Source organism: Colletotrichum tamarilloi, assembly GCF_030869305.1.
Source record: "Colletotrichum tamarilloi strain Tom-12 chromosome Unknown Scaffold_33.1, whole genome shotgun sequence".
Lineage (NCBI taxonomy): Eukaryota > Fungi > Ascomycota > Sordariomycetes > Glomerellales > Glomerellaceae > Colletotrichum > Colletotrichum tamarilloi.
The window spans coordinates 220,136-234,026 of record NW_026849416.1 but is presented as its reverse complement, the minus strand read 5'-3'; the positions used below and the strand labels follow the sequence as shown (position 1 = coordinate 234,026).

The 13,891-nt window shown below is 52.6% G+C and overlaps 3 protein-coding genes across 3 annotated transcripts; 1 reads left to right on the top strand and 2 right to left on the bottom strand.

Moving 5' to 3' along the window:
- Positions 1-2,318: 2,318 nt before the first annotated feature.
- On the bottom strand, positions 2,319-2,504 carry CTAM01_08964 (uncharacterized protein; the record flags this gene model as incomplete). Its single annotated transcript, XM_060524984.1, has 1 exon — positions 2,319-2,504. The coding sequence occupies one exon, from the start codon at positions 2,502-2,504 to the stop codon at positions 2,319-2,321; it is 186 nt and encodes a 61-aa protein (XP_060380424.1).
- Positions 2,505-5,195: 2,691 nt separating this feature from the next.
- Positions 5,196-6,236, bottom strand: CTAM01_08963 (putative effector 14; the record flags this gene model as incomplete). Its single annotated transcript, XM_060524983.1, has 3 exons — positions 5,196-5,266; positions 5,321-5,625; positions 5,677-6,236. 3 exons carry the CDS (start codon positions 6,234-6,236, stop codon positions 5,196-5,198), a joined length of 936 nt encoding a protein of 311 aa, XP_060380423.1.
- Positions 6,237-8,698: 2,462 nt separating this feature from the next.
- CTAM01_08962 (uncharacterized protein) lies at positions 8,699-9,137 on the top strand (the record flags this gene model as incomplete). Its single annotated transcript, XM_060524982.1, has 2 exons — positions 8,699-8,926; positions 8,973-9,137. Coding segments are annotated over 2 exons (393 nt in total), but the record flags the coding sequence as incomplete, so codon positions are not given.
- Between the last annotated feature and the right edge of the window lie 4,754 nt (positions 9,138-13,891).

Here is a 13,891-nt window from a genome sequence, read left to right as displayed (position 1 = left end):
GGATAGTACATAAGGCGCGTCGCTAAGAGGTCGCCCACCACACATGCACAGAAGCGTACTGGCCATGCAGAGCAGAGAGATAAGGCCAAAATTCAATCAGTCATAGAAATGGTGTTGCCGTCTTGCTGCCGTATGCATGTCCCGGACCAATGGCATGTCTTCATAATCTGACAGACGTTAGCCTCTGGTTAGATCTGCGGCCAGTCGGGTGCTAGGGCGTTGCTTGTTTGGGGTAGCATCTGCGTTGGATGGGGCCGTGATACGGCAGGGCGATATCTTTCGGCGGGGAGTTCATGGGTGGCTTCACACTTCATGGAGTAAAAAGCGCGTGAATAGCTGCAGGCTTCTGCCGAGACCCCATGTGTCTGACTTAATCAAGACCCAACGGCCGAAGATCGCTTGAGGACTTGGTAATCTTTCGGTTTTAGATTGGGGTTGCATAGAGAGATGATAAAGGAGAAAGGACTGTAACAAGAATTCAACGTTGCGAGAAGAAAATGATTTCCATAAGCCGTCGAGTCAATCTCTAAAGTAAATTCGGTAGCCATTGGGCTCATCTTGCTGACTTCAGCTGATACGAGAAAGACCTCGTCAATTGGGCTGCTCGGTTTCGCGATGGGTGGTCTGAAAGCCTTTCGCTGACGGCTTGAGGCACACAGGAACGACAGGATGCCAAGCTCGATCTCAGACACAATGATCTGCTAGGTGGCCCGTACGAGGTTTTCCCAGAAACCATTTCCTCTTTGTCTTGAAGCAGCTTTGTGAGGGACAGTCTCGTCTGGTGGAGAGTGGCCGGCGGCCAAGAAACGATAAGAAGCCACGCTACGGCTCCCGCACCGTTCTTCATATCCCGGGGCGCTAGCTCGAGGGCAGAAAGGCAGAACGGATAAGTAATAGGCGTCGCCGGGTGGTTGACATCAGAGTTCGCATCGAGGTTGCAAATCGTGCGCCGGTATCAGCGAGAGGTTGACAGGGAGAGAGATAAGAAAACGCGATGCGTGTGGATGGCGTGGAGAGCCACGGACTTATGACACCCCGGTCCATGCACGGGCCACTCACAAAAGAGATCTCCGCAGCTCTCACTCTCACTCTCACTCTCTAGACATGTGGGAGGGGCGGTATTTCTCTGTACATCACGATTGATAATACCATCATACTATTCGATATCTTGTTTGAGACGGTATCAATCGCTATGATATATACTATACTACCAAATAGTCATCCTTGGTATTGTCGTGGTGATTTTTGACTTAAGTCCGAGTTCCTGGCTTACACTTGAATTCCATAGCCAAGAGCAATACTCAGCGATAGTCAGGTCAAGCTTTTGGCAAAGCATTTTCCCAAGAGGAACCAAGAAAAATGTGGCTCCGCTGTGGATAACTTACACCTTGGCTTTTGGTCGCGCCCCGTCCTATCAGCCTGCGATGACTTGACATCTCAGCTCCTAAGACATATGCAACCCATTACCAGTGGTATAAGTCAAAATTATCATGAGGGGTTTATTCACAGGTTGGAAGTTGACTTACAGCTTGTATCATGTCACCAACATATCCAAACTGCGTGGCCATCCCGCGCATGTCTCAGAGGCCCTGTATGCCAAGAACCAGGACGTCTGCGCAGGTGATATCATGCAAGCCACCGACTTCGCAGCTTCGAATACCTGGCCAGGGGTCAGAACAATGAATAAACATCGCAAGACGACATCGCAAGACGAATACTAGCCAAGTACTCTTACATCGTCTTCAAGTAATGGGGTCCGAAAAGCCTTAGCCTTAAAGCAAAATCCCCCGTGCCCCCCGCCCCCGGAAGACCGGGTGAGAGGCTACTCCTGCCGCCCTGAGACGGCGACTTCACCACGACTATAGACTAGCAGTGATCAAGCCGCCGGCCTGGGTCAGGGTGCATGAGCTTACATGGGAGCATGTGCCCGCGGCCAGGCCTCCGGGCCCAGATTCTGCGCGACAGTTTCCCCAGATCTGCCAACATATGCCTTATCCCGATTCGGTGGACATAGGTAGTAGTAACGGCGAGTAATGGCAGCTGAGTTGCGTCTGACATCCTCCGTCTTCGGCCATCATCATCTTTGGTATTCACTCCTGGTGTGAAGACTGATGAACGAGAACATGAGCTCGACGACCATGTGGCCGACGGCAGCAAAGATTTGAGATGTACCATGAGTACCGGGTATCTGCTTCTGTCTCTTCCTATTCGTGAAAGTCATAGTTATCCAGTTCGATAGGTACTATTGGCACGTCAGCAACATCACCAACATCAGCTCCGTAAAGGACTCTTTGCTCAACAACAAGCTTGTCCCGATCCTACATCCCATTGCTACTCCTTAGCACACTCCTAACCTTCTCGGCAGACCGCTTGCCCGTCTTACTGAAGTGGACAGCCATGAGGTGAGTATATCTCCTCAAATCATTCATCACCTCTTCTTCTGGCAGATGGGTACCTTCGTCGAGGATCTCGACTGGTCCTGACAGGGATCTTTTCGTTGCCATCTCTAGGCTGTATTACCGCGCCACAAGAAGTCAGTCTCTGGACAAGTCTTTCACGCAATGATGATCGAACGATACATGGAGTTGTCTGCTGAAGCAAAGAGTTCTCCCCTTACACGGCTGTCTCTCGATCGCTAGTCCATAAATTCTGACACCGTGATGATTTGAGGTAGGCTATCGTGCCAGCTTCGTCATATCTAGGCCACATTTGCCTGTCTTGACAGTCGACTTCATTATTAATCAAATCCTAGATAGAGGGCGTGTATTAACAGCAGAGAAATAATAGAAGCACGCGATGGCGACTCTTGAGGGAAAGTGAATAAGAGGAGCCGCTACACTAGTCTCGATGCCAGGAATTGATCTAGAGCAATGGAGCGAAAAGGGTTCGAAAATCCCGCGAGTCTGATCCGGAAACGAGAAGAGTTACCACCCACGGGATGAGAAATGAAGAGACAGGCTTCTTCGGCGCTTCATATATGCCAGGCCATATCGAATTTGAAGTCTTCTCTTCGTCGTCCGCAACTTAGCCGATGTCATTCCCGATCCTTGGCGATGCCTCGCTAGATTCCGCGCAGGAGTCCTTTGCTTACACGGAGAAGCACCCGGCTCGCTGAGCCATGTCGTATCTGACTTCAGCGGTGGGAGTCCGGCGCAGGCCATCCTCCAGAAGCCAGAGGCGTGTGTCTTCGACGTTTTTGCCCTGTTGCTCATGGGAGGAGAGTCGCCGGCTTCATCTTTGGTGAGTAGAATCCCAATTTCCTGTTCGCTTTTCTAAGCCTTGAGTCAGTATGATACGAAACTCTGAGCTCTGTTGAGCGGATGGCGTTTGTAGCAATCGGACCTGGTGTGTCGGGCTGGTTTCAAGTTCGATTATGGACGGGAGGTACGGATATCGACGGCGGGGTGCTGGGTAGGGCACCTATGTACCTAGATACGTGCCATATCCAAATGGCTATCAAACATCATCATGCCTAAGACGATGAGTGGAACGAAGAATTAGAGAGCCGTCAGCAGAGGCATCTATATGCCCGAGGCTTACATCTAACCGAAACAACGGTCAGCAACATATAGAACCTGTAAGAAAATACCCTTCTCACGCACAAGAGCTTAGTAGCATCAATCAACTCCTCGATCTGCCAATCCAAAAAAGACACCACGAAATGAGAAATCTTGATCAAAAATCATGGAAAAAACATGCATATACCCACAGCGCTCGAGGTAAATGACTTAATCCTCATCGCCGCGCAACCCTCTCATCGTCTCCCTTTCTCCCAAACATCCAAAACCCCAGGAAAACCAAACTCTCCTCCCACATACCCGTCAACCCCCTCCCCTATCTTCAAAGTCTCTCATCTACTCGAACACAGCCATGTCAGCCATCTACACGCGGATAGTACAAAGTCGCAGATTGAAAGAAACGACGTTAAACCACCACCTAACACCCCCACATCCAACCATCCCATCCACTGGCACCGTCCGAACCCACATCTTCACAGCCATCAGCCGCAGCAGCACGTTTCACAATGCTGTTGGAGACTTGGGCTCAGGGGCAGACCACACTGCCACACGGCGGGAACACACGCGCCATCAGGTGGCGGTGCGTTCTCAGGAGTATATGCTGTCGACGAGTTGAAAAGAAGAATGCATCCCCTCTTGTGAGCCTGGCTGTCAGTGGTGTTCGCCTTCCAAGCCCGCATTCACTTGAAGACCCAGTATCAGAATGTTTGGGACACAATAGCCGACCTACTACAATCACTTTGTGCGGCACTCTCGACCATAACCACGCACTTCGAGTCCTTGAGTCCTTGCACACCGGAGCAGCCGATATGTGCACCAACGAAACGTCACTTCACAACGGCGCACGCAACCACGACACAAGACACAGTCGAATTGACGAGCCAGCGAGACCTGGCAGTATGACGCAGTAATCCTATTCAGTACCGAGGATACATGTGTATCAAGAGGAAGAGACACCAGACACAAACAGCGAACATCACTCAAGTCTTCACTTCACGACCGATTTGTCCTCGAGAACATATCTTGCCAAACCATAAAAATCATGGATTCCATTGCCTAGCCTCCCTAAACCCGAAATTCAAGTCGAAGAAGAACCATAGGTACAGAGAACCAAAAGAGTCATAAACAGGGTGCCGGGATTTCACCCAGGCAGATTCATAACCCAGACGCCTGTCAAGTGACAGACCGGGTAAATGACTGCAAGGGACAAAACAACCAGGCCAAGAATCGAAAAAGAAGAGCAAAATGCAATGTTCCATGGTGGGTTGGTTCCCTTTCCCCAAAATGATTTTCTTTGTTCCACGCCAGATCCGTAAATGCATCATCATCAATGTCCAGTTGTCCTTGAATCATGGTCTCGGCCGGCGCAAAAAAAGACGTTTGATTTTCCCATCACGCGAGTGCCTTGAGGAAGTTTTCGTATGAAGAGAATAGTTGCCCATGCCATTCGTGGGCGACCAAAGCGCATGATTCAAAGGGTCCCAGGAGAGGGACAAGGAGATCGAAAAAAGGTCAAGCGATCTCCTGTTAAAGTACAGCGGTAGAAGAGAAGAAATGCCTCGCTAATGCGACGGAGCTCATCCACACTCGTACCCGGTGGCCGTGTCGCAAACAAAACCCAGTTATGCTTCAAGCAGGCAACACGAAGGGTGCAAATGCAGTTGCGTGTCACGACACTTAGGCGACGTTGACGGTGGCGGCGTTGCCGGGAGGCAGGACGTTCTTGTCGAAGCTGCCGATAACGTTGCCTGTACCATCGTTAATATTGTACAAGTGGAAGATATGGGAAAAGATCAACTTACCCTGGGACTTGTAGTTGCAGACGGTGTACCAGCTGCCAATGGAGCTGAGGGTACCGGCAGCGCAGTAGTAGACACCGCAGCCAACCTTGGTGGTGTCAACCCAGACCAACTGGGAGAAGTGACCCCACTGAAGGAAGTTGGTCATGTCAGGGCTGGCCTGGCCGTAGCCGGTGTAGAGGTTGAGCTCGCCGTTGTACCACTGCTCGGTGATGGCACGCTGAGCAGCCTTGGCCTCACCCAAGTTCTCGGAGCCAGTGGCACCCCACATGGCGAGGTTCTGGCCGTAACCGCCACCACCAGTAGTCCTAGATGAAGGTTAGAGACGGAATGGATCCATGGTTCTCATCGGTACTTACATGTCGTGCTCGAAGACGCAGGTCTTGGCAGTGATGAGAGCGTAGCTGGCAAGGTCGGCATCCCAGGTCAGAGCGGGAGCGGAGTGGTTGGTGCGGTGGATGTTGTGAGCATCAATGGCGGCAGTCTGAAGGTCGCTGACGGTGGCAGCGGTGCTGGGGGTAGACTGGGTAGTCTCGACGACGGAAGCGACGGGAGCAGCAGAAGAGGAGGCAGCGGGCTCCGAAGCGACGGGCTGCTCGACAACCGGCTCAGGGGTGGGAGTGGGAGTAGGAGTGGGAGTCGGGGTCGGGGTGGGAGTCGGGGTGGTGGAAGCCTTGGGAGTGCGAGAGCGGCGCTTGGTGGTGATGGTAGAGAAGACAGGCGCGGGCGCAGGGGTCTCCTCAACCTTGGGGGGAAGGCTGCTGGAAGGAGTGGCAGCGGGAGTCTCGATAGGGACGCCCTCGGTGACGGTGACGGTCACGTAGGTGATGTCCAAGACGGTCTCCATGGCACGAGGGTCGATGGCGGCACCCATGGCCAGGACGGCGCCAGTGGCGGCAAGAACGATGGAAGACTTCATTTTGAAGGTTGAATTGTGAAATCAACGAGAATAAGTCTGAACGATGGTTAGCTTCGCCCGGCGAAGTGGTGTTATCTGAGTGAATGAAGATGAAGCGAAGGGAAGTGAGTGAAGTGAAATAAATGAAGGAAAGTGCGAATAAGCGCTGGCTTGCTGAGGAAAAAAGAGAGTGATGAATAAGGGTAAGACAAGCATCTCGAGCAACATCAGGAAACACCAGCCTGATATATGTCCTTCACGAGGTGACGAGAGACTCAGCCTTAGTCGCACGCTGGCACACCAGCTGACACGACTCGATGCCATCGACCCGGGCCCAGGCGAACTCGTTGTTCAACCAAACGTGAGTCAAGTGGGCACACGTGTCGGGCGAGACAATGAACAAAGAGAGGTCTTTGTCCATTGTCGGCAGCAGCGGGCTGAATCGCGATGGCATTTGACTGTCTTGAAAACGGCGTTCCAAACAATGCCATTGACGCGATAGGAATGAAGATATGGTGGGGAATGTGGGGAGGAAGGAAGTCTGGATCAGTGCCACTTACCTTTTTTGAGTTTTTGATGTCTTGAAGAGATTCGCGGAATCTGGCTACCGGGGATCTAGTCCGAAGGCGGTAGTTGTGTTGGGAAGAATTTGTGAGTTGGTTTGTCGGAGGCAAATAAATTCCCGTGAGGTAATTCTCAGAGCCAGCTGTGTGGTGATCGAGCACTGCTGATACGGTTCCGTCAAGGACCTGGTGGTGTTGTAGAAAGAGTGTGGTTGAACAACGGTTGTGTTGTTGAAGTTGGGAAGGAGTGACCGGTCGGGAGTCGTAAAATCTCTTTTTTGGGTGGTGAGCCGGAAAAAAAAGAATTCTCGTGAGAAAAGTTGCGAAGGAGTGACAAGAAGCCTGATGCTTGTGGTTTTTGGGTAGAGAACGTGAAGAGGTATCGGGATTCGTAAGGAATGTCGAGAGCCTATCCTTCTATCCTGGAAGGTTGAGAGTGCAGGAAAAGAGGGGATTCGAGGTCGGGACCCGGGGGCGATGTGATTGGTTTTAAAAGGAATGGACGGTGTCGAACAGACACGATGGCGACCGAGGCCTGGGCGGGAGAAGAGAAGGGGGGTGAAGGGGGTCGAACGAAGTGGTCTCCTGGGAGTGGTGAAGCAAGAAGGAGAGACAAGATGTTCTGGATGGCGACGTCTGGCTACTAAAAGGGAGCGGACAGGACGACGGAAATCCGCGCGACTGGGATCGAGGGACTGGGCGGAGAGGGACTAGAGTCTGAGCGTTGGGTCCAGTGCAAGTCTAGTCCAGACAAGGGTAGAATCCAGGGCAGCCGGGGGGGAGGCGATATGCAGTGTTGGCGAGGATGTTGGTGTGCGTGGGTTGTACCACGGACCGTGGATAGCGCCTGGGCTAGGTTGCTGAATGGTGATATTGCTGGTGGACTGTGGTGGTTGAGTTGACGGGGTCGAAATGACTACCGCTGCGTGAGTGTGGATATGAAGGCGACAGTTGGGGTGTGTGAGAAAGTGAGCGTGTGAGGAGTGAGTGAATCAGTGAGTGAGTGTGGAGGTTGAGATGAGTGGTGGTGTGAGGTCTAGGTTGGCGCTGGATGCTGCTCTGGCGCGTGGAGAGGTGTGAGATTTGCGAGTTACATTACTCCGTAGAACACTGGCGTAGAAAATGAGCGACCTGACGAACGCAGGACGGGCCGACGGAAGTGCAAAGTGAACCCTGCAGGAAGGAACGAACAAACACTGTTGCTGCGTGGCAGGCTACAGGCTACGGCGCAGATTCAAGAGCCAAGAAGCGTGACGAGGGTCAAGTGTTCGTGGTCCGTGGGAGCGGGATCCGGCCAGAAAAGGTGGAGGCAACGGTGATGAAGGGCGATGACCTGGAGGCGAGACAAGCAAAGCAAGAGCTGCGCAGGCCCAAAAAGAAATTGGTCTTGTTTGGTTTGTCCGGGGTCACGATGAACTGTGGAAGGGAAGGGACGAACTGTGTTGCTCCTGCACTCTGCAGCGTGTGCCCGGTGTAAGTGGGAGGGGTGTATTGGAGATTGTATCAAGGTTCTGCGGGGGTGGACGTATCATTCCCCTCCCCCTCCTCCACCACCATTCAAGGGAAGGAAGGAACGGATTTTGGTGAATGTAGAGGCAATAGAAGGAAGGAAGGGACGGAAGAGAGGGAAGGACCAACAATGGCTTTTCGAACGGTCCCTTCTCACTTCCACCCTCGGGAATATACGTCAATGCCTTAGCTAATATTAGGTAAGTAGCTACGATTACCTATGTCCAGTCCCCCGAAAAGATGCACATGTCGATTGGTCTTCATGGGAGAAGGCATCAAGGCGGGTAGGAACAAAGTCAAAATACTTTATTTCATCCTGGCGACTGGGGGAACAGACCTCGACAGCAGCACAAGCTGCACGGCAACAATAGGAACAGCAGTACGCAGTAGAAATAGCAGCACAATGCTGAATTACGCCTCACCGGTGGTCAGCTTGTCAGCCCAGCATGCACTGGAGCACCTCAGCTCACCTTATCCAGGGTTCTGCCTCCCATCTCGCACCATGCAACGAGCAGATCCTCGCATCTTGGCTCCTCCCATCGCGGCACCGCAATGCACCTTGGTCTAGATGATGTCTATCACTGGGTCAGCTTCCCGATCCAGAGAGGCCGATTTTTCCGGTCCAGATTACTGCATGCGGTGAGTCTGCACGCCTAGATGAGGGCAATTATACAACATGATCTAGACATCGATCCCTTGTTGTTCTCTTGATTTCACCACGCCCTCTGATACGGGTATGCGTAAACGTGGACAGCAAAGGTCAACCCCTCACCATGACAACGGGTCTCTACCACAAATCTCAAGCCAAGGTGTATCAAGGAGCGGATTCAAGCGTCAAGCTGAAGCCTGAGAGTCAGCTACCCTGCTGAGTCCTGGATCCCGATGCCCTTTCGTCGTCAGTGCCGGCGACAGCGCGCTCCCGTCCCTGTGCCCTCAGCTTGTTCAAAAATCACCGCAACGGCCTTGGCTGACTAGTACCATGATACCAGCACAGATGACACTATCAACTTGTCTGCAATTGTAAGTGGAATCACGATAGGGAGGGGGTCGAATGGAGGGGGAAAAGGGGCTTGCAGATTCCCCAGCGCCTGTTTCTTTGGTTTAGTTGTTGCCAATACCAGCTAGCGCACCTTCGCTCCGCCCCTCGTCCCGGCGCCTCGTTCCTGCCACGCACACCCCTTCCATTCACCCCCTCCCTTGCTCTTTCCTCCCATGGGACGATGAGATGGATGTTGCCCTCCCGCCCACGTCCCGACTCCTGGTCTCCCGGCATCTCTGGCCAATCCCCAAGCAGCAGCATGCAGTAGCCTCGTCCCATTGGTTCAACACCAACGGCTGACCGAGCCGGTGCCTTGCAGATGCAGTCGTTCTTGCCCTGATTGCTGCAAGGGTCTGCTGGGCGTCTCCATCAAACAGCCACTTGGCCCGGGGAGATCCACCAGTCTGAAACGGCCTTAATTTCGGTGGGGACCCGTTCATCCAGTCTTTCCGCGAATTGCTCAAAGCGTTGCGTGGACTGTGAACTGTGCACCTTTCTATGGATTCGTTCTATTCTGCCAGACTCACCAAAGTGCCACAGAAGTGTTTCTCTGTTTCTATGATTTCTCTCGTTGCCGCCCATTTCACACTGTTTCCTCTCTGTCTCTCGTAGTCTGTCTCCCGAGCAATGGCCCAAGCCATGGCGCTTTCACCGGGTCGATCGCTGCAACGCTGAGGACTACGTATGCGCACGCTCACACGCTGTACTCCTGTCAACCATCCCCGGTCGGCAGTCTGCGTTAAACTTTACTGCCGCATCACCTTGGCCGTCTCTTCCGCTGTCTCGCCAAATGACCTCATTATACTTCGTGGAGACTTTTGTTGGCCCCCTCTCCACATCACCATCTGTGCCGCTTCTGTCATCCTGTCAGCGTCTCATCGCACACGACGCATCTCTTGACGTCTGATTACCGATGACGACCAACCAGGAACAAAACCTGGCATCCTGGTACAGCACTCACGATGAGCGAGATGAAGCTGCAAAATCTTCCGGCCGCCCACTACAGCAACATCATGCTGCCTTTCCGGGGTAGAGGAGCAGAAGCAGAAACCGATACGGATCCCTCTCTCATTATCAGCTATGGGCAGTGGGCATGGTTCATGGACGCCGAAGCGGATCCTCACTTGCACCGATAACTTCCATTCTCGATTGCTCCCAAGGAGCCTTGATGACGGAGAAGGGGGCAAGAAGCTCTCCATGCCATGCTTCCCCAGGGTGCAAGCCGCGTGGTGTTGCTCGCCGAACTACAGGATACGCAATGATTGCCATGCACCCAAGGACGCCTCTTCAGCTAGAGAGTCCGCGTGTCCATTTCAAAGGCGTTCTTTTGGTGCGGCGACCGCCGAAGAGGAAACTGTTCATTCGCCCGAGCGCTGCATGACTTCCGACGGCAGCGGGACACTAATGCCATCACTTACACCACGCACGGCCGACCACAAGAAATATGTCGTGGTTTAGGATGACTCGGGCTCCGGAGTTTGGCACCTGACCACTCGGAGAGATGCAAAAGACGCAATGGATCACGGCAGAAACGATGGCATAAGTCAACGGTCGCTTCAGAATCGTCTCCCGCTGCACTTGACGTTAGTCCCCGCGTGGGCAGCATCTTCCAACGACCAAAGTTTGAGACGGTCTTCTCCCGAAAGCCAATCTGCCCCCCTCTTCGCCAGACTGGAGCCGTGATCAGCAGTATTGATCGAGATGGCGTATGTGACAGACAGCCAGCACAGCTGATTTATTCTCCATCGAACAGTCCCGCCTTCTTGGCGACCAGTCCCCAACGAACTCGGGTGGCCAATGCCGTAAGAAAAACCACAGACACCAGGCCTTTTCATGATTCAACCATTGCCACCTAGTAGCCTGTTAGGGACGACACTCCCATCATCCGCCTGACTTTAGTACCTCATACTATCTGACGTGGTAGCCTCGAGCTGAAAGGGTCTGGAAACTGAGCTGTACTAAACTATCCGTACAGACATACAACGCAACATAGCGACGAGACGTTGGGCTAGTTCGCCGATGATAGCTCGGAAGTCCCCTCCCCTGCACATGGGAGGTGCACAGATGCATTCCCCGACATTAGTTGAATGCAACCTTGCCAATCGCCAATGACACTTAGATCCTGAAGCATAGAGCTTCATCTCTTGTTCTCCAACTTCTCTCAGATGGAAATGTAATCCCATCTCCAAGGATTCGTACGCGGGATGGTATACTACAGCTTAGATATTAGTTTTCATTCTGCAGGCTTCCAGCGGCTTAACCTACAACCCATGTGGTGAAACTAATTGCGGAGACGAGGGGACCTCTCCGACATCGCTATCCTAGACCGCCAGAGCCTGACCGCCAGGGAACCCCCTCTGTCTTTGTCGGTTCATCTCATTTCTCTATGCAAATGAACGCAAAGCTATCAGATAATCAGACGTTTCTCTCCCCTGCTGTTCGCGGTCCAACCGCACTCAGTCATGGGGCGGGCACAACCATCGAGATAGCGGGACAGGGTTCAGAGAGGACCACCTTGAGGTTGCGCACCCACCAGGAAATGAGGTGTCGTTTACTTCCAGGGCACCAAACATCCTTAATTTTGACCCAGGAGATTTTGGTGAGAGTTTTTTTCTTCTCTGCCCCGCGGCCCTCTTTTTACCACTGCCGGCGAACCGCGGGCCTTGCGGCACATCATGTCAGCGTTCAGACCGTCCGTCTCCGGGGAAGACGGCATCTCCATTATGGATCCCAAGATCTGAAGACCCGGCCGCTGCTAGAGCTCAAGGCTATCACCAGATTGCGGATACCAACATCGGCTCATCTCCATCCCATCCCGGGCAAGCTAATGCCGCACAAGAGATTTAGTGACTAGCGCCGCTTGCTTGCTTGTTGGGCTGCGCATCCTTCAAAGCAAATCTGGGAGAAGAGCGCCAGCTCTGTCTTGAACCGCCAGCCGTAAACAAAGCCGGTTGACGGCCTCGTTTGCCAGAACGAGAGAAGCAGAACACCAAGCCTTCTGTCTGGATTTTACCGTCCAAAGTGCATCCGGTTGGCTGAGAACCACTTGGATCGCCAAAACACTTCGACGCAAGCCGAAACATGTTGTTTGACGATGGGCTGCGGCCAATTTTTGCGACCTGGTCGTTCAGCGCCCGGGAGTTAAAGTTGCGCTACCCTAATACCGCTTTAAGCGCCTGGCATGATAGAGCCCCTCCATCTCCCCTCTGCTCACATCGTCGACAGCAGAACCCTGACGTCAAGCCAACGGCGGTTTCACGACAGCGTCAAACACGATGGGATTGCTTCCTTTGACGCATCATGGTGGCGGGAATATCACTAATGACTATTTCTTTTGAGATGCTGACGAAGTCTCAATGAAGGAGTCAGATCCAAGGGGTCGAATGCCGCAGGATCTGAACACGGGGTTCACAATCTAGTCCACTGTCTTAGACAAGAAGGCAACACCCAGGTTGAGGATGCCGAACGCTTTAACGATGGAGGACCATCCAGCAAGTGCAGTTTTAGCAATGGTTCCTCGATGTGGCAAATACATAACACTCAGTCATGCTTAGACACTGTACGACGACATTGCCGCGGTTCTTGGATCGGATGGCCTCGCACTCTGAGTCTCAGATCGGACAACTCTGGGGGAGAATACATGGCCGGCTGCTACTATGAATTGTACGACTCTCCCCGGACGAGAGCATGAGTCTCTGTTGGTCTCTGCCGGTAAGTGGCATCAAGGCTCTAGACTGAGTAGAGATGTTGGATTCGCCTGCATGGCTTCTCATGGTGGCATCGGACTCATCACCCCCGGCCCAATGTCTCAGATAGAGTGATTCAAGAATCATGGGACACACATCCTACCCAGCTGGTCCTCTTCATTGTCCCTCCTCCGGGCAATTGTACCCGAACGGCCTTTCTAGAACCTGTAAAACCTTTCGCGTGCTCTCCTTGAATAACCAAATAAGCCGCTACGGTTGTTCGATTTCTTTCCACGGCATCTTTAGGTCGGGCCATCTTCGTGGGTGTGATGCCTGGGCCGCCGTCGCGCAGGAAAAGAATAGCCCGTCAGCTTTCTATATGTCCATCTCCATCGTTTCTTACTACATCTGTTCGCCTACATCGTTTGACACACAACACAACGTCCTGCCCGCCTAGAAGCGCCTTTATGCTTCTTTTGTGGCTTTTGTAGTTTTTGCCTCTCTGGAGAGGTAGTCTGCGTGAAGCAGAAGGTCTTTTTAGGAAGTTGGGCTAGGGTTCGATCCCCGTTGGTGTCACCATCTCTCGACTGGTGTTTTGCCGGACAAAATTTGCTTTCATTTTAATACTTATGAATGGACAACACAATTCAAAATGTCTTCAATAATGGAGAGAAGATATGTCGAAAAAAGGGAACGTCAAAAACTGAGGTTCGAACCGGCATAAATAATGCTACAGCGAGACGCCAGGCATCTGTAGACTTTAAATGGCAGGTTCGCGTCAGTGAAGGAGAAGCCGCACTCGTAACCTTTCGGCCAAAGTGTACTTTCTCGCCCACCCCGACAGTACGCTCCAACTTGGCGGGCTATAGAGGACTCCGC